This window comes from Plecotus auritus (genome assembly GCF_963455305.1).
Source record: "Plecotus auritus genome assembly, chromosome: X".
Lineage (NCBI taxonomy): Eukaryota > Metazoa > Chordata > Mammalia > Chiroptera > Vespertilionidae > Plecotus > Plecotus auritus.
Genome location: NC_137784.1, coordinates 77,791,095 through 77,810,021, shown reverse-complemented (window position 1 = coordinate 77,810,021; position 18,927 = coordinate 77,791,095). Strand labels below are relative to the sequence as shown.

The following is an 18,927-nucleotide window of genomic DNA, read 5'->3' as shown; positions in this document are numbered from 1 at the left end:
CACCATTTTTACAATTTATCAATTCTGTTATATAAATAGATGACATATTACTTATTCAAAAACCTACAGCAAGCATCAAACTGAAACATCGACCATTAAAATCAGCAACAAGACAAGTATGCTCTGTATCATTAATACTGATGTTCTGGCCCTGGCCGGCTTGGCTCAGTGGATAGAGTGTTGGCCTGCAGACTGAAGGGTTGCGGGTTGGATTCTGGTCAAGGGCAGAGGCCTGGGTTGCGGACTCGATCCCCAGTAGGGGGCGTGCGGGAGGCAGCAGATCAATGGTTCTCTTTCATCATTGATGTTTCTATCTCTCTCTTCCTCTCCCTTGCTCTCTGAAATCAATAAAAATATATTTTAAAAAAAATACTAATGTTCTGGAGGTTCTCGACAGTGCAATGAGATGAGAAATGAGCTATAAAATACTGAATAAGAAGAGATAAAACTCATAATTTGTAAACTATGTTTGTCTACTTAAAATGTCAAAAAGAAAAAAGAGGCAAAATAATAAAATTAATAAGAGGGTTTAACAAAGAAGCATGAATGTAGAATAGCAATGCTACATCAAGGGTTTTTATACAAACCAGGGATAATTGTTTCTATTTATTTTCAAATCACAAACATATATGTACAAAATTCACAATGCACGAAAGAAAAAGGAGTCATTTATTGATTTTTCCCAAAATATAACCTTTTCGAAATGGAAACTCAATACATATGTCAGGAGGCAAAAGATGCTATTACTTTGTGTATCTTTACAAAGGAAATATACGATATTAAAAAATGCAAAATCATATATTATAATATATAATGCAACAATCTATAATAATAAAAGCATAAAATACAAATTAGACCAGACTCCTTCTGGACATTCTTCTGGATGACCTTCCGGACGAAGCCGGGGCTACAAGGGAAGCCCAGGTCCTGGGTGCCAGAGGGAAGCTGGTGCCGGCAGCCGGGGAAAGGGTCCAATTGAGATATTCAGATGCTAGCCCAGATATTTGTGAAATATCTTGCACAAATTTCATGCATCAGGCCTCTAGTATATAAATAATATTTACGATAATAGCCACATCACAGATAATGTAAAATTCTAGAGTGATCAAATATGCCACTAAAAATTTTAAGGGAAGACTTGAGAGAAACCACTGCCAGACAATAGCCATATTTCAAATGTGGTTAATGGATACCATATGGCTAGCAAGTCTATACATAGAAAAAAACTTGCTTTTCTCTCACACAAATAAAGTAATTTTGGTGAGGGAAGAAACCAGTCCCATTTCCAATGGTGCGAAATAGGCAAGGTGAGGGTTCCCAAGTTTCCTGTGGGCCAGAATATGTCCTGAGAAGGAACCTGGGGCAGAGGCCTGCTCACAAGCACCAACACAGCCCTCCCCAGCAGCACATGCACCTTCTGCCATAGACCACCCAGGGATCTGAGGTTCTTAAGTTAGAGGTTCCTGGGAGAAAGGGGTGTGCCTCAGGAGGGACTTGAACACCAGGAGGCCACAGAAGGGATGCTCATCTGGGTGCATGAGGATCCCAGAATGTGCTACTCTGCGGCATGAGGGTGGAGTGATAAATGATGCTGGCTTAACTGGTTATCCATTTAGAAAAAGGAATAAAGTTGGATCACTACCTGCCAAAGAATGGAGGGAAGTGACAGAGTATGAGGTGCTGCACGCAGCATGTGTAGCAGACAAGGGCTTGGCCAATCCTCTGCAAGACTATGCCAGACTCTGGAGTGGCACCCATCTGGGTCCCATACCAATCAGTGGCCCCTAGAAGGGAGCAGGGAGCCAGTCCTCCACCCAGCTGTCACTCTTAGCCAAATGGTGCTATGGCAGCTTGGAGATTGACTTGGTGAATGCTGTGCCTGTCTGTGGGTGGCACTTCAAAGTGAGGGAATTGTGGTTGAAACTACTTTCAGAGTGGCACATAGGGCCACGGTGAGGATGCAGAGTTTGGACTAGATATTTGAGCTGGGAAGCTGGATGTCTGCAACCTTGCCTGCGCTTATGGTGTGTGTGTGTGAGGGGGGTGGGGGGACGCAGGTTGTAAAACCACAGATTCCCCAGGAGAGGTAACAGGCTGGGGAGGGCACTGGGAATTAATGTGGTATCTACAGCACCAAATGTAGATGTAATGATGAGATGAATAAGAAGAAAAGCCAAGGCCCTTTCTGGGACTAGAAGGCAGTCAGTCTGTGGCAGCAGCTCCAGATTTACACAAGAGACAGGTTAGGCTGGGGCAGCCCCATTAGGGCAGATCACCTCCCCCCCCGCCCCACAGAGTGTGACAAGCTCAAGCTTTGATGACCATGTCAAATGTTTACCATTGGGAAACCCAGAAAGAATCTCTGATAGTTGCAGCAGGAAGGTAGGTAAGTTTTGTGTTTGGAGGTCTCTTACTGTTTCATTTTTAATTCAGTATGGGAGGGGGCGCCAGAGTCTTTCAGTGCTGATAGTCTCTGAATAGCTTTTTTTAAAAAGTATGTTTTTTTATTGATTTCATAGAGGAAGGGAGAGGGAGAGAGAGAGAGAGAGAAACATCAATGATGAGAGAGAATCATGGACCGGCTGCCTCCCGCATGCCCCACACTGGGCATAGAGCCCGCTACCCAGCCACGTGCCCTGACCGGGAATCAAACCATGACCTCCTGGTTCCTAGGTCGAGGATCAACCACTGAACAACACCGGCTGGGCTAGCATCTGAATATCTCAATTGGACCCTGACTGGCAGGCATGCTCTGGACTCCCCTCCATGTCCGCAGGCAGAATCCACTGGGAACTGGGCTCCTGCCCTGGCACAGCAACTCACCAAGGGATGAAGGGCATACTAGAGGGCTGAGCTTCCAGACACAGGGAGTATCTTTGGAAGGGCAGTGCCAGCAAATGGAGAGGAGGCTCTTGACGGGGCCAAGACCACACTATGGAGACACTTCAATGCAGGCAGGCTTCCCTGTGACAGAGATGGGCAGAACGTCTCCGAGGCCCTCCCTGCGTTGGGAGTCAGTTGTGGCCTGCAAGCACCAAGTGCCTTCCTCAGGCATGGGGGACAACTGCTTGATGCATAACACAAAGGGGAATTCAGCAGAGTGCAGAGAAGCAGGGAGGCGTGTGTTAATAAGAGCCAGGAGGAAGGAGAAACCCCTCTGCCTTTGTGCTGAGGTTAAAGAGGCCGAGTCCTAAGGTGTCACTGAAGACAGCATGAGCCATGCTGACTGCACTGGGACATGTGGATGCAGGAACTGTTTGCAGGGCAATCCTACAGATTGTCCAGGCCACCCGAGGCTTGCTTGGGAGAAAAAGATGGTCGCATTACCAGCTCTTAGGAAACAAGACAGGGCTCCAGAGCCAGCAAAAAAGCTCCAGGGCGATGATCCTTGTTGGGGGTGTAGTGTCACTGCAACCTCGAATCATGTGCCAGACATCCTAGGTACCAGGACCTGGGAAGAGGTCGCATCCCCATTCTTGTTTGGAGGATCCCTGAGATGGCCCCGGGGACCTGGCAAGCACCAATGCCCACTAGACAGCCTGAAGCATAGGGCAATGGGAACAAGCAGGGGAGCTGTAACCCACCTGCAACCCACACTCTGGGAAAAGGGAGAAAAAATAAAATAAAACTACACTCTCTATAGAGAATAATCAGGAGGCAGGACACTTAGAGAGCACTGATTGATGCCTGGGGCACAGTGGCCCAGAGCAGCATCCCAAGAGACCAGGAGAGGGCAACAGGCACAGAAGCATTACTGCCCAAGGGAAGCTTCTTGTCCACTGAGCTGGCCAGAGCTTTGAGGAACAGGGCCATTGCCCAACACATCCAAAACATGCAGGGAACCTGGCTTTGGCGACACAGGGTCTAAGGCTCATTGACATGGGTCTGGAAATGAGTTGCCCATTTCAATGAAGTGGTTCAGTGGTTAGGGCTGGGCTCTTCCTTTCCTGTAAGGGGTGTTGGGAGCTTGGGTGGAGGGGAAGATGTGTCTCTTGATCAATAGAATAGCCACAGCCATTCCAAGCACCCTCAGTGTCTGCCCTATGACCCCCACAGGAAGTTGGTGGAGAACTGCACTCTCCTTTTCCTGGATCCCACTGAAGGTACCAGGGATGGTGCAGAAAGGTAGTTCCACCAAGAGAAGCAGTGGCAACCAACTCTTCTCACTCTGCCAGGAATTTGGTCTTGGGATCCCAAGTAAAGGAGGGGTTCTGGAAGTAGGTTTAACAGCAGCTTCCCAGAAGAGAATGACACAAAGTAGACACTCAGCAATCGTCCATTAAATGTGCAGGGATGGGTTGCCCAGTGGCCCTCAAGGATGTGTAGACAAACCCAAGGATACTGACATTCCTCTTTGGCTGGCAGTCAAGGAAAGACACCTTCATCAAGGGATTTTTTTTGTGCCAGGTGCAGGCACTGTGCTGCCTGTTTCACAGGTGTTGTCTCTTTCAGTCCTCCCAACATTTTATCCTAATTCCACCAAACCCCTTCCACGCCCTCACCTTCCCTCAGCCCCCAACCCCTTGCTGAGGTTTTCCTGAACACTGCAGCCCATCTCTACCCCTGCCTCCTGTGAGCACTGATAAGAGTGCATTTGTCGGAGCAAATGCCTTCCTTCCCCCCTCCCTGACCCAGTTAGCATTTATCCTGTAGTTTTGTCTTTCTCTTCATGCACACTGTCAACTCAAGGACAAGTACCATGTCTCATTTTCGCCAGTCAAAGCGCACAAGTTTATTGATGAAACATACAAATGTAGACTTGGGTGGATGAGGTTAAGTCAGTACAGAACATAGAAAGGGAGTGCACTTTTCTGATGAATGGGTTCACCATCCATCAGCTGGTGTAGAAGAAAGAGTAAACGAAAAAGAATTCGACCTATGCAGCAACAAAAGCACTTTCAGCACAAGCTCCGATATGTGTCTGGTCTCCAGAAAACAGTCCAGCTTAGACAGGGAGACCACCACAGGCAAGCATCCTTCATGATGCTTTATCCACAGCTGGCAGCTGAAATGAGCCCTTTACCACAGGAAGAAGTAAGCAAGTAACTTAGAATGCACATTACCTGTAGACTGCAAAACCAGAAGTTACTCAAACCTCAGTGGGAACCCCTGCCCCGCCAATAAGAATGTGGTCCTCGATTTAGCAAGTGTGACTTTCACCCCATGATGTGGTGATTGGCTAAGGCTGGATCTTCTATAGCAACCACTGCAGAGTCTTTGAATGAGAACACAAGTGCATGTTCACCAAATGGGTTTTGGGTAGATTCGGTCCTGTTCTGTTTGAAGTGGTCTCCTAAGAGGCCAGGGTGTCCAGGAGAACCTGTCTGTTTCCACTCCTGATAAAGAGGGACATGAATGAGAGCAGCATTTGGGGACCCAGCGATTCCCCTGCCAAGATTGGTTTTTCAGACAAACCCATCAACGGTTTCAAAACATGAACCTCAGCACATCCACTTCCCTCTGATATCAAAGGAAACCTCAGGTCTGAAACGGATTTGGCAAGCATGTTATTAATAACTGTCATGCTTATTAACAAATTTAATCTGGCCTGCTGCATAAATGAGTTGCAGCAACGTGACACCGTTTCCTGACACACTTCACTGATGTACATCTTAATCTGGCCCTGATTTTCCACACTGGCACTCTCATTATCCAGGGCACATAAAGCCTGCTTAACAGTGGGCTCGGGAGTGGGGATCATGTTTCCAACAAGGGAGAGGCTGGCCAAATGACGATTGATATTGTGGCCAAATGAAAAACCAGCATCCTCGGGCTGAGCAAACACTTTCCCCTGAATGAAAGGGCCCTTGGAGAGGCCAAGAGCACAACTGAAAATTTTAAATTGCTAAAGTTTCACAAAAAAGTTATCATTTCCATTAGGCAAATGGTGATTCTTCTTTACTGAGGCCATGTCCTTTTGGGGAAGCCTTGGGTTCTTACTGCCCACAGTTGATTTCAGCCTCATTCCCAGGGCTTGCCTTTTCCTGTATCTTTGACTAAGGTTCAGAGCTTTTACCTGTACTCAACCCTGTCTGAACCTCCCTATTCCTCTGTGGTTTTTTTTTTTTCTTACTCTGGCTGTACCCTCTCATGATTAGCGGGTGAACACCAGCAACTTCTAGCTGTGACCTCCAGACATGCTTTCACAAAATAACTCTTTGAGCATATCCCACATCTATGACAAGTCACAGAATGTTCCTACACTTGAATAGGCCCTTTAGTTGTGATATTCTAGGAAGGAGATATTGAAGCATCTTTTACTGGACACAACTGCACTGTCTGCCATCCAACATGGTACTAGTGCAGTGGTTGGCAAATTGTGGCTCGTGAGCCACATGCGGCTCTTTGGCCCCTTGAGTGTGGCTCTTCCACAAAATACCATGGCCTGGGCGAGTCTATTTTGAAGAAGTGGCGTTAGAAGTTTTAGTTTTAAAAATTTGGCTCTCAAAAGAAATTTCAATCGTTGTACTGTTGATATTTGGCTCTGTTGACTAATGAGTTTGCCGACCACTGTACTAGGGGAAATGGAAACATATAAAGCTTTGATCTGAGTCTCCACAGATACACATGTCAAAACTCAGGTTACAGGGGTATCAGTATCTCTATTTTTTTTTTTTAGTCTGGTTTTTTTCCTACCTTAAAGCTTGTTCCTACTGTTTTCTCAGGAGTGTAACATTTGATTTTCCCTTCACCAAAGTGAGAGGGGAGGAGAACAAAGCCTGGGAAAGGGAGAAGCTCATTTGCTTCTAGACCCTATATTCTGGCTCAGACATCCCTCCTGGATATCGCACTGTGTGGAGCACTTTCCTTTTTTCCTTGTCTAGAACTATGTCTACTGGTAGACAGACAAGAGAGAATGGACATTGGGAGAAGTACATATGTCCCCTCTCTTCAGAGTGAGAACTCTAGTTTTCAAATATCTCCCATTTATGCCCTGGCTGGTTTAGCTAAGTGGACAGAGCATTGGCCTTCGGACTGAAGGGTCTTATGTTTGATTCTGGTCAAGGTCACGTACTTTGGTTGCAGGCTTGATCTTGGGCCGGGTCAGGGCACATGTACAAAGCAACCAATTGATGTCTCTCTCTCTCTCTCTCTCTCTCTCTCTCTCTCTCTCTCTCTCTCTCTCTCTCTCCCTCCCTCCCTCCCTCCCTCCCTCCCTCCCTTCCTCCCTCCTTTTCACTCTCTCCAAATATCTCCCATTTATCTCAGGCACACTTTCCAGCCACTTTCACTACTCCTCCTTGCCCCCACAAATGCCCATCTTTTCAATTCCCCTGCCCCTACTCATTCTCTTGACGTGTATCTCTTCCCTTAAAGCCTCACTTTTCTGTTCCACCCCTCATTTTTACCCCAAAGATATTGAAGCCCACCCCCAAATAATTAGCATTAACTAAGGCTTTTCTAAAGGCAGGACAGGAGTGGCTAAGCGGGTTCTGATTTTGTCCTTGCCTCTACTACCGCCTTGTGACCAATTCAGGTCCTACATTTCCTTGAAGAAGCCAGTTTCTACTAAAAACAAATCCCTGGTAGGGGAACATTTAGTGCTGGGTGGTAAGTCAAAGTTCTTACCTTTTACTGACTCAGGACTCTGTTAAAGGATTCTCACCTCTCACTCCCAGATCCCAACATCAGCTCTCCCCCTAACCCATTTAGAAAACTAAGATGAGCTGGTGGGAAGCCTGCATGTGTAGGGAAAGCTGACTCTGCCCCTTCAAGCCTCTGCTCCCAACCCTACCCTTACCCCACCCTGAGAGCAATGTTCACTCTCACACCAAATTGCACACAACCAGAACAATGTTTTCCTTTTTTACTTGGCTACAAACACATCTCTCTAAGGTCAATAAGGAGCTGATGGCTGGACCTGAAACAAAACAAAACAAAACAAAACAAAACAAAAAATAAAAATAAATAAATAAATAAATAAAATAAAATAAAATAAAACATCTCCACAATTCTTGGTCACCTGAGATATATATTATCAATAGGCCATGGTCCCCAAATTCCCCTCCCTCTAGCAGTGATGCAAGAGTGTACCAGCCTCTCTCCCTTCTCCCTAGAGCAACAGATCAGTCATTCATTTTTTTTTCTATACCAGTGCTAGAAACCCAAAACAATGCATTTTCATTTTGCTGAAATTTGCCTTCCTCTAATTTCCTGGAGTAACTATTTCTATTTATACTTCTTTGTCTTCTCCTAGAAAACAGGGAGACAGCCCATCTCTTCATTTCCCCACATTTCAGCTACTAATATCCATCTTCTTTCTCAGGACCACAAGAAAGCAGATTTCATGAAATAAAGCATGAAGAGAAATTTTAAATATTTATGTATTGCCTCTGCTTATTTTTCTTTGAAATACTGGCTTTAAAATATATATTTGTACGTGCTTTTCTGTGTATGAGTTGTTTTCTGGAATGATGTTTGCCAAAATGTTACCACTGGTTATTTCTGATAGCTTCATGTCTAAACCACAGTAACATCACCCAGGCATCAGGAATGTTGTAAAAAATTGATGAGATTGCATTGAAAAAACATTTCCAGTTCTTAGAGGTAAACAAAGACCCTATTTCTCAGAGGATTTATTTCAACAGTTTATTTATTCAATTCCATGAGGCCAATGGGTACACAAAAAGGTGCTCAACATTACTAATCACCAGGAAAATGCAAGTCAAAACCACAATGAAATATCACCTCACACCTTTTATGATGGGTATCATCAAGAAGGCAAGAGCTTGGCTGGCATGGCTCAGTGGTTGAGTGTCAACCTATGAACCAGGAGGTCACCATTCAATTCCCCATCAGGGCATATGCCCAAGTTGCAGGCTTGATCCCCAGTATGGAGTGTGCAGAAGGCAGCCAATCAATTATTCTCTCTCATCATTGATGTTTCTATCACTTTCTCCCTCTCCCTTCCTCTCTGAAATAAATAAAAATATATTTTTAAAAAATAAGGCAAGAAATAACAAGTATTGGCTTGGATATGGGGAAAGGGAATTCTTGTGCAGCATTGGTTGGAATGTAAATTGTCATAGCTATTATGGAAAATAGTATGGAACTTCTTCAAAAAAATTTAAAAATAGCCCTGGCTGGTTTAATTCAGTGATTAGAGCATTGGCCCATGGACCTAAGGGTCAGAGGTCTGATTCCCTATCAAGGACAAGTACCTTGGTTGCACGTTCCACACCCCTGTTAGGGGTGCATGAGAGAGGCAGCCAATCAATGTGTGTCTCTCTCTCGAGTCAATCTCTCTCCTCTCCTCTCCTCTCCTCTCCTCTCTTCTCCCCCCCCCCACTCCCTTCCCCCTACACTTTTTAGAAATCAATGAAAAGCCAAAACCGGTTTGGCTCAGTGGATAGAGCGTCAGCCTGTGGACTGAAAGGTCCCAGGTTCGATTCCGGTCAAGGGCATGTACCTTGGTTGCGGGCACATCCCCAGTAGGAGGTGTGCAGGAGGCAGCTGATCGATGTTTCTCTCTCATCGATGTTTCTGACTATCTATCCCTCTTCCTTCCTCTCTGTAAAAAATCAATAAAATATATATTTAAAAAAAAAAGAAATCAATGAAAAAATATCCTTTGGTGAGGATTAAATATATATTTTAATAGAACTACCAAAAGATTCAGCAATCCCACTTCTGTGTATATGTCTAAAGGAAAGGAAATGAGGATCTCAAAGAGCTATCTGCATCCCCATGTTTCATTCCAACATTACTCAGAATAGACAAGATATGGAAACAACCTAAGTGTTCATCAATGGATGAATAGATAAATAAGATGTGGTGTATGTACACAATTGAATGTTATTCAGCCATGAGAAAAGGGAAACCCTGCTGTTTGTGACAATTTGGATGAAACTTGAGGGCGTAATGCTAAGTAAAACAAGACAGAGAAAGATAAATACTGTATGATAGCACTTATATGTTGAATCTAAAAAAGCCAAACTCAGAGAAAAAGAGATCAGAGTGATAATTACCAGAGGCTGGGGTGTGGGGGCATGTGGGGAAGATATTGGTTGAAGGCTATAAACTTACAGTTATAGGATAAACAAGTGCTGGGGATCTAATGTACAGCATGGTGATTATAGCTCATACTACTATATTATATACTTCAAAGCTGCTAAGAGAGTAGATATTAAATATTTTCACACACCCCAAAAATTGTAATTATATGACAGGATGGAGGTGGTGGCTAATGCTATGGTGGTAATAATTTTGCTATATAGAAATGTACCAAATCAATAGGTTATATACATTAAACTTACAGCTATATGTCAATTATATCTCAAGAAATCTGGCAGAAATGCCACTAGTGGATGGCAAAATGACACCTTAGAAAAAGTAAAACCAAAAATTACCTACCCTCTCTTTTAGCTAATTAAGGTTGTTCACTTTGCCCGGCTGCAGTGACTCAGTGATTGAGTGTTGACCTATGAACCAGGAGGTCACAGTTCAATTCCAGTCAGGGCATATGGCAGGGGTGGGCAAACTTTTTGACTCGAGGGCCACAATGGGTTCTTAAACTGGACCGGAGGGCCGGAACAAAAGCATGGATGGAGTGTTTGTATGAACTAATATAAATTCAAAGTAAACATCATTACATAAAAGGGTACGGTCTTTTTTTTTTCATTTCAATAGTTTTATTCATTTCAAACATTTTAACAAGAAGAATGTAAACACTAATTATTATAATTTGAAACTTCAAAAAATGGAGGAATCATAGCACATTAACATACCTTATATTGAAGATGGCAAAGGCAAAATAAAATTGCCTAACAAAGGAAAGGTACAAAAGCCTTTCAAATTAAACTTAAATATAATAAAATAATTTAAAACTAAAACAAATAGAAAAGAACAAAATGTGTAAACAGTAAATTAAACATTTTCTTTAGTGCAACTTCCAAATTATGCCCGGGACATAGATGTAGATGGCAATGTAGACTGGGTTGAAAGGTTTTTGGTCTTTAAAACATCAACTTCAGTGGGAACAGTGTTGTTGGTCTCCTTTTTAGCTAATGCTCTGATACTGTGCTCTCCAGGGGCATGTCTCCCTACATCACCACGATAACGTGTCTACGCATTCCCAGGGTGATGTCGGGGGACGCGTCCGCGGGCATTACAAGGAGCCTCTGGAAGATTGAGAGGTTGTTCCTTCTACTGAAAGGGCGGATATAAATCCGCCCACTCAGAAGGAGGAGCTGCGGCCGTGTTTCCCATGTTAACACTGCTGCTGGTGAAGGAGCGGAGGGGAGAGCAAGAGAACCTTCTGCTCTTTCGGCTCCGCGGGCCGGATAGAACAGCCGAAGGGGCCGGATCCGGCCCGCAGGCCGTAGTTTTCCCACGGCTGGCATATGCCCAGGTTGTAGGCTTGATCCCCAGTGGGGAGTGTGCAGGAGGCAGCTGATCAGTGATCCTCTCTCTTCATTTATGTTTCTATAACTCTCTCCCTCTCCCTTCCTCTCTGAAATCAATAAAAATGTATTTTTTAAAAAAGGTTGTTCACTTTTATTTATGAACTATGTTCCAGTACTATTTTAGCACTTTATAAACATTGCCTCATTTAATCATCTCTCTCTATATATATAAGCCTAAGCAACTGTTCGACCATTTGACCAGTAGCTATGACACGCACTGACCACCAGAGGGCAGACACTCAATGCACAAGCATGGAAACATGGAACAGACTGATGGATCTCAGGGGGTAGGGCAGGAAGAGATTAACCAAAGATCTTATATGCATACTAGAGGTCCGGTGCATAAATTTATGCACCAATGGGGTCCCTCTGCCTGGCCTGCAGGGATTGGGCCGAAACTGGCAATCCAACATCCCCTGAGAAGTCCCAGATTGTGACAAGGTGCAGGCCAGGCCAAAGGACCCCACCAGTGCACGAATCCGTGCATTGGGCCTCTAGTATGATATAAGGACTCATTATCCACATCTTGACAACTATCATTTTAACATATCTCCCTTTTTTAGTCTAAAAAATTTTCCACTCAATATGTGCTTCAAAAAATCTACATAAACCCTACTTATCCTCCCATTATATCTATCATCTCTTTCATTTCATTTACAACCTAGGCTGCAATGAACATTTTTCTTTCCCAACAATTACACCAAAAAGTCAACATACAGAGTGTCCCTAAAATGTATACAATACATACTTTGAATGATTATAAAGTCAGTGTTTATTAACATAGAGTTCATTTTCAAAATTAAATGAGTTATCAGCTATTAAAGTATGTATACATTTTTGGGGATGTTCTATATATTACAGATGAGAAAATAGAGATGAGGAAAAAGTTTAGAATATTAAATTAATGCATTATCCCATTACTTATAACCATTCTTTAATATATAGCCTTTCAGAAGTTTTAATGCATGTAAATGTTTTATATTCCTTTAAAAATATACTATGTATAGAGTCATTAACTGGCTTTTCCACTTAAGATTATAGACTAAGTCTTGGCCAGCATTGCTCAGTGGTTAAAGCGTCGGCCTGGGCACCAGAGGGTCTCTAATTGATTCCAGTCTAGGGCACACACCTGGATTGCAGGTCCGTTCCCTGAGTGGGAGGCAACCATTCAATGTGTCTCTGTCACATGAATATTTCTCTTTCTCTTCCTATCTTCCTAACTCTCCCCCTCTTCCCTTCCACTCTCTCTAAAAATCAATGGAAAAAATATCCTCATTTCTCAGATGAGGATTAAAAGAAAAAAAGATCATACACTGAATTTTTTCCAAGTAATGAGACTAAATGTTCATCAATGTTTTCAAGAGTCGCACAATGTTTCAATGTGTAGACATATCCAAATTTGTTTAACCAAGTGCCTCTTTGGAGACACTTGGCTCATTCACAATTTTTCACACTTCATGCTTTTATACAAGCCAATTATTTGGTTATTTCCTAAGGATAAATTTCTTTTTTTATAATGATATTGGAAATAATACTTTATTCCAAGCCTGTGATTCAGAGGATTGCATAAAGAAGTTACTCTAATCTAAAGGTCTCCACACAGTGGGACACACCTGGTGAATCCAGGTGACTGATAGGCCTCTGAGCAGCCAGGCCTTAGGAGGCCTGCAGAGGGCACAGACAAGGTCTATAACAGCATCTGCTGCAGTACCATCATGGGGAAGATTCTGGAATATTTCTTCATTTTTGGTAGGGCTGCTAGTGTGCTTGGTCAACCAGGTAAAGTGGGTGAGATTCTCCAAATGTATTTTTCTGCATCTTTTCCCTTTGAGAGCAAAGATGTAATTCTAAGAATAAATGTCTACCAATGGAATTACTGGGTCAAAGAGCATGTACATCTTGAGGGTTTCTGAAACATGTGTCCAAGTGGACCTTGTACCAGTGTATGCTCCCACCAGCACACTTTGAGAGTGCCCCTCCCCCCACACCCTTACCACTCTCTAGGTTGGGAGAGAGGTGGCAAATCTTCAATATGAATGCCAACAGCTCTCTGGATGGTTCCATAAAGGCCCTGCCTCAACCAACCTTATAAAAGAAATCTGATAAAAGCACTAAAAATTATTATTTCTGCTATTACATTTTCTTATTTCAAAATAGTAACTAATCCTTGCTCCGTGTTTAGAGTGCCTGCCCTCGTACCAAAAGGTCTCTGGTTCGATTCCCTGTCAAGGGCATGTACCTGGGTTGCAGGTTCCATCCCTGGCCCCAGTCGGGAGGCACCCGATTGATGTGTTTTTCTCACATCGATATTCCTCTCTCTCCCTCTATCTCCCTCCCTTCCAAAAAAGAGGGGAAAAAATAGTAACTAATGTATTTACTTACACAAAAAACAGAATTGGTCAAGAAAGAGTATATTTTCCTATCAAATGCTTCAAGACTCTAAAATGAAATTTTCCCTCTCTGTAGTCCCCAGAATAGGTCCCAGTACTTCTTCGTTCAGTCTCTCTCACTTGCTTCCTCTCATCATTCCCATGACCAGCAGTGACATTTCAGACTTTTATCATCTTGTACTTGGACTATGGTGGTAATTTCCTAACTGGTGTTCCAATCTTCAGTGGCCACTCCTGTCCCCTCCCCAACTCAGACCCATCCTGCACCAAAACAGCCACATTATTTTCCTTTCATCCTGTCATTCCCAGGGTCATGAAAGGCTTTTGTGTCGTCCAGGATTGGATGGAGTAATATGCAAACACCTCAGTGAAGCAATCAGGGACCTTCCATGAATGCGACTCACTCCAACTGCTCAACTATATTTCTCACCCCTCCCTTTTCCACACTTTGTACTCAGGCAGGCCAGCCTCCTCTCTGGAGCAGGATTCCCACCTCCATGCCTTTCTTCCCACCATTCCTTCCTCCTCCAATGCCCTTCTGCCCTGTTTTTATCCTATCCTTCAAGCCCAGCTTACTTAAGCATCCTCTCCTCTGTACAACTTTCCCTGCACTCTGTTACCTGCAAAACTTTCTGCCACGTCTAAGCACTAATGGGAAGCAGCTGGCCATGATGAATGGCTCCTGGTTTTGTTAATAACTTTGTTTCTATACATCTTGCCTTCTCAAATACACAATAAACTTAAGAACATGATAAATTTCTCTCTTTTTTTGCTGGTTAAAACACATAACTTTATTGATAAAACACAAGTCTAAGATTAACAAATATAAACCAATACAAAAGTGTAGGTTATTTAGGATTAGTTTGCTGTCAGTTTAGATAGAGTAAAAATATCTCAATCTAGGTAGCAAGATGGAATCAACTAAGTGCTTTGTTTTTACAAGCTTTAGTATTCATTTGGCATCCTTAAAATGGTCCAGCCTAAAACCAACCATCACAGCCAGCATTACTGTTGATCTGTGATATTCATTATTCCAAAATAGCAGCTGAAAGTATCTCCATGCCATATAAGCACAGTGAAAAACAAAGAATTTGCAAAATGTATTGTTCCCAACTGCAAACTTAAAAAAACATATCTCACTATTATTTGAGACAGACCCCTGATTAGAGTTTGGTCAACACTTTGAGAACTTTTACTTTCACCACCAGATCACTGTGATTTGCTAATGCTTTAATTTTTTTAACACACACCCCAGATTCTTTAAATAAGAAAAAAAGTGAACTTCTGCTGAACTCTTTCCTGGACAATGCAAGCCCTTCATTTTTTATGTTATCATTTATATTCTCAAATAGGGTTAGGATATTAAGAAGAATCTCTCTGTCCCATTCTTTATTAAAGAGGGAAATCAATTCTGATGGTACTTTACAACTGACCAGCTCTCTTGTCATGGCTGGATTTTCAGTAAAGTTTATAAGTAGTTTCATAATCTGAATCTTGGTGAAGTAATTTCCCAGGAATAACAAAGCAAAAAAGTCTGGAAAAGAATAGGAAAGCAAATGTTGGTAATGATTAGTCACAGTCATGTTGGTTAACAGTCTTAGTCCAGCCATCTGCACAGCTGAGTCCAAGCAACAAATCATGGTGTCATCACACACTTGACTGATATATGTCTTAATCTTGCCCTGATTTTCAGCATTCACACTCAAGTTATTAAGAGCATTGTAAGCCTTTTCTCTAATAATGGGATCTTTCGTTTTTATCAGTTTTGCAATAATTGGGAGACCACCCAATTCACGAATGGCATTTTGGTTAAATGAATATGCTGCATTGTTACCAAGAGTGACCAAGGCTACTTCTTGAATAAAAGGATCATTTGTTCTTTCCAGGATGTTAAGGACCTTTTGAAGGTCTGTAGCACCTAAAATATCATCAATTTTATAGGGAAAGTTGAACTTGCCCCTGCGAACAGGCCATGTTGTAGCTGGAGTTCTGGTGCTCTTAGCTTGGACCCTTCCCTTAGACTTTCCACTTTCCCTGCTCCTAGCCCTAGTCCCACTCCTGGTGGGGTGGCAGCCTCCACCCCTGCCTCCTGGGCAGGGTAAACTCGATGCAAGAGTCCTGGTCCCAGAGATGGTACCCAACCTGGCCCCTTTGCCTGCCTTTGCACTTGCCTGTTCCTTCAGCGTGCTGAAAAGGGCCTTGGCCTTGGCCTCTAGGCCACCTCCTCTCTGGGTTCCTGAGTGGGCTTCTACTTTTATACCTGGACCACTCTTGAGTTCCATGCCCACTTCAACTTTGGCCTTTGAGTCACCCTGAAATCTAGCTCTGCCCCCCACCGCAGTATTAGCTCCTTTCCCATCCTCCACCCCGATTTCTGTAATATCACTAGATTCCTCATCTTCGTCATCATCGTTGTAGTCCCAGATTTTCTCGCTGTCATCTCTTCCCCAGGTCAGTCTGTATACGCAGTAGCAGGCGCCAGCCCCTATCACCACACCAGCAGCCACACAGCCAGCCTCCCGAGTTCGACCCATACTGGGGCTAATGTCTGAGCCGAATGTCTGGGCCGAATTTTTAACCCAGGCAGAGCAGGCTTGCTGTGGCTCAGAATTATCTGAAGCCTGGATGGAATCTTTAGCTATAGTTGTCAGGCTCTTCAGCAACTGCAGATACAGCAGCACCTAGGAAAGAAGGAAAGACTTGCGGCTTCAGTCTCCTCCTTTTGCGCCTTTGCATGCAGACAGACTAAACTGGGGGCAAACAAAGGAACAGGGACATAACAGTGACTTAGGGCTAGATCACTGATCCCTTTCCTACACAGGGAAGTTAATTTTGAAAAATTTCCCCACCTCCAGATTCTCCAACCTCCTGGTCAATTTACCTCACCCCAGTTCACTCAATTTAAGGTATCTAATCAGTTCCCTACCTCCTCTGCCCTTCCAGATGTCCTGGGGGGTAGTGGCACTTCCACATAAACCCACACAGGTTCAGACAGTTTCTTCCTTTTCCTTCTTGCCTGAAAGTGCACTGTATTCTGCAAACATGCATACATAAGGGGTGGGGAGGGGATTGCTGAGAGCTTATGGTACAGATGACCTCACCCAGGTCATAGGTACCTCTCTGGAATCCCTGGCCCTAGTCGGAGTAGACCAGTATTTCCCACCTAGTTATGCTCCTCTCCTCACAGTGCTTTGAAATTCATTAGCTCACCCCCTGGCCTCCTCTGATCTCTGATCTCCTCCAATCCTCCACCCCACCCCCACCCCTGAAAAATCACTTCCTCCAAAGGTGATACCACACATTCCCTTCCCTAACAAAATCAATGGGGGTGGACTGAGAATGTCTAGAAGCCAGACAGGGGTAAAATGAACAAAAGTCTGGAATTTCACCCTTGCCTCCGCCACCCCCATCATCTTAAAGGTACTAAGACACTCCTACTCAACCCATTATACCAACTTCTACTGTTCCAGAGGAATTTACTTCATCCCTCAACTCAGTTTCTGCCTCCACCAAGCCTAAGGACTGACAACTCTGGGACTGAGTGCGTGATCGGCAGACCAATACCAATTACTTTTTGTACTCAAAAAAGTAATTTGGAAAAAGGTCTTCCCTACCTCCACCCCAGAATTCTTGTGACACCCTTCCCCCTTCCAGCCACTTCTTTCCCAGTTTTATAACAGCTGAGAACTTTCTTTTGTAAGCTCCTAAATGGTATAAAGAGGAGGAAAGGAGGGGGTTGCAGAGGAGGCCCACTGGAGTTTGCAGTCTCCACCAGTCTCCACCATTCTCCACCCCAAGGGCCCTCAAACAGCTCCAGCATCCTCACTCTGACCTACTTGTTTCTGGACAATGTTCCTCTTCTTCCTGCTCTTGGGTCGGATTGGCCTTCAGGTACAACAAGATCCACAGACAAAGACTGGCGACTTGGCAGAGACGGATGGCTAGCGGACAGAACAGCACTTCAGAAAGTCCCAGTACGAATTCAAAGTCCTGGTAGTCAAACGGATTTTAACTTTTTTTTCTCATCCTACCCCCACTTCTCAGGACCCCTCGGACATCAGGCCTCTTCCTGCATGACGTCCACCCACGCCCTGCCCCAGCCCACCGCTCTACCCCCAGCGGATGGCCATTTTCCCAGCAAAAACCACACCCCTTTGAAACTACTGGAAAGAAGGGGAGGAGGAAGTATGGAAAAACGGGCGGAAAGACCATTCCCCTCCCTGACGCATTCCTCCCCTCCCCCCTAAAGGCACCAATTTTTACGATATGCTGTCCCATCCTTTTTTCTACATATATAATAGCAGGGAGATAGCTGGAGAGTCACTAATGGGACCAAGATAAGGGAGGACCTCAGCCATCCCCGCTCTTCTCGTGGGCGCCGGGGCAATCCCCTTTACACTGACATGCAGGAATTCCGGGCAGATTCTTTGTTCCTTTGCTCCGAGTGATACAGCGCCCTACTGAAAGACACGCGAAAAGACAAATGGTCAGACAGACCCATAGCCCCAAGATCCTGGATTGGTAGAAGGCCCGGAATTCTAATACATTGCCCTTCCCGATTCAAGGCCCTGGATGTTAAAGGTTTCTCCCCTCCTGCTCTGGGGTCTCCCTTGTAATAGAGCCCACAACATCGACCATTTTCGTTCTTGGAAGGGCAGGGTTTTAGAAAGCATGCTGGTCCCTTTCCGGTGGAATCCACCCTCCTCAACCCACACCGCAGGGATCCCCCAGGCAGCGACCATCCACATAGACCTGCAGGGATCTGGTCAGTTACCTCCTCCTCCTTCCCTAGCCACAGGCCCGCCCGCCCGATGGGGAATAGGCAGATGGCAAGCGACCAAACAAAGGCGAAGATTAGAAGGACGTCTAAACGGGTAAGCTTCTGTTCACGTGAGGGCCACGTCACCCGTGAGCTCAAGACCCCTATTACCACTCCCACCGGCAGGCAGTGCGGCTGGAGCTGGCCCACCCCTTTCCTTCCCTGACTGTATCAGGTCCTGCCACTCATTTTCCTCTGCCAATCCTAGAAACCGGGAATAGCTTCTCCTTGTGGTTGGAATTTGCCTTTCTTTAATTTACAGGGAGAGACTGCATCTGTTCCCAAGTTCATGGATCTTTTCTTCCTCTTTGAG

The 18,927-nt window shown here is 44.4% G+C and overlaps 2 protein-coding genes across 4 annotated transcripts; both read right to left on the bottom strand.

Moving 5' to 3' along the window:
• Positions 1 to 5,190: 5,190 nt before the first annotated feature.
• Positions 5,191 to 8,458, bottom strand: LOC308240172 (protein ARMCX6-like; the record flags this gene model as incomplete). Its single annotated transcript, XM_080653113.1, has 2 exons — positions 5,191 to 5,845; positions 8,381 to 8,458. 2 exons carry the CDS (start codon positions 8,456 to 8,458, stop codon positions 5,294 to 5,296), a joined length of 630 nt encoding a protein of 209 aa, XP_080509239.1. The 3' UTR covers positions 5,191 to 5,293.
• Positions 8,459 to 12,918: 4,460 nt separating this feature from the next.
• On the bottom strand, positions 12,919 to 18,696 carry ARMCX1 (armadillo repeat containing X-linked 1). 3 transcript variants are annotated; one of them, XM_080652494.1, is made up of 5 exons: positions 18,570 to 18,694; positions 18,199 to 18,255; positions 17,632 to 17,785; positions 16,722 to 16,829; positions 14,567 to 16,476 (listed from the first exon to the last, which is right to left on the bottom strand). In XM_080652494.1, exon 5 carries the CDS (start codon positions 16,327 to 16,329, stop codon positions 14,959 to 14,961), a length of 1,371 nt encoding a protein of 456 aa, XP_080508620.1. In that variant the 5' UTR covers positions 16,330 to 16,476; positions 16,722 to 16,829; positions 17,632 to 17,785; positions 18,199 to 18,255; positions 18,570 to 18,694; the 3' UTR covers positions 14,567 to 14,958. The 3 variants fall into 3 exon arrangements, with proteins under 3 accessions (XP_080508619.1, XP_080508620.1, XP_080508621.1); XM_080652493.1 differs by lacking the exon at positions 16,722 to 16,829 and having other exon boundaries at positions 12,919 to 16,476; positions 18,570 to 18,696; XM_080652495.1 differs by lacking the exon at positions 16,722 to 16,829 and having other exon boundaries at positions 14,573 to 16,476; positions 17,632 to 17,736.
• Between the last annotated feature and the right edge of the window lie 231 nt (positions 18,697 to 18,927).

What these genes read in the sequence shown, in the direction of transcription:
- ARMCX1 (XM_080652493.1), bottom strand. Translation starts at nt 16,329, where the DNA reads ATGGGTCGAACTCGGGAGGCTGGCTGTGTGGCTGCTGGTGTGGTGATA.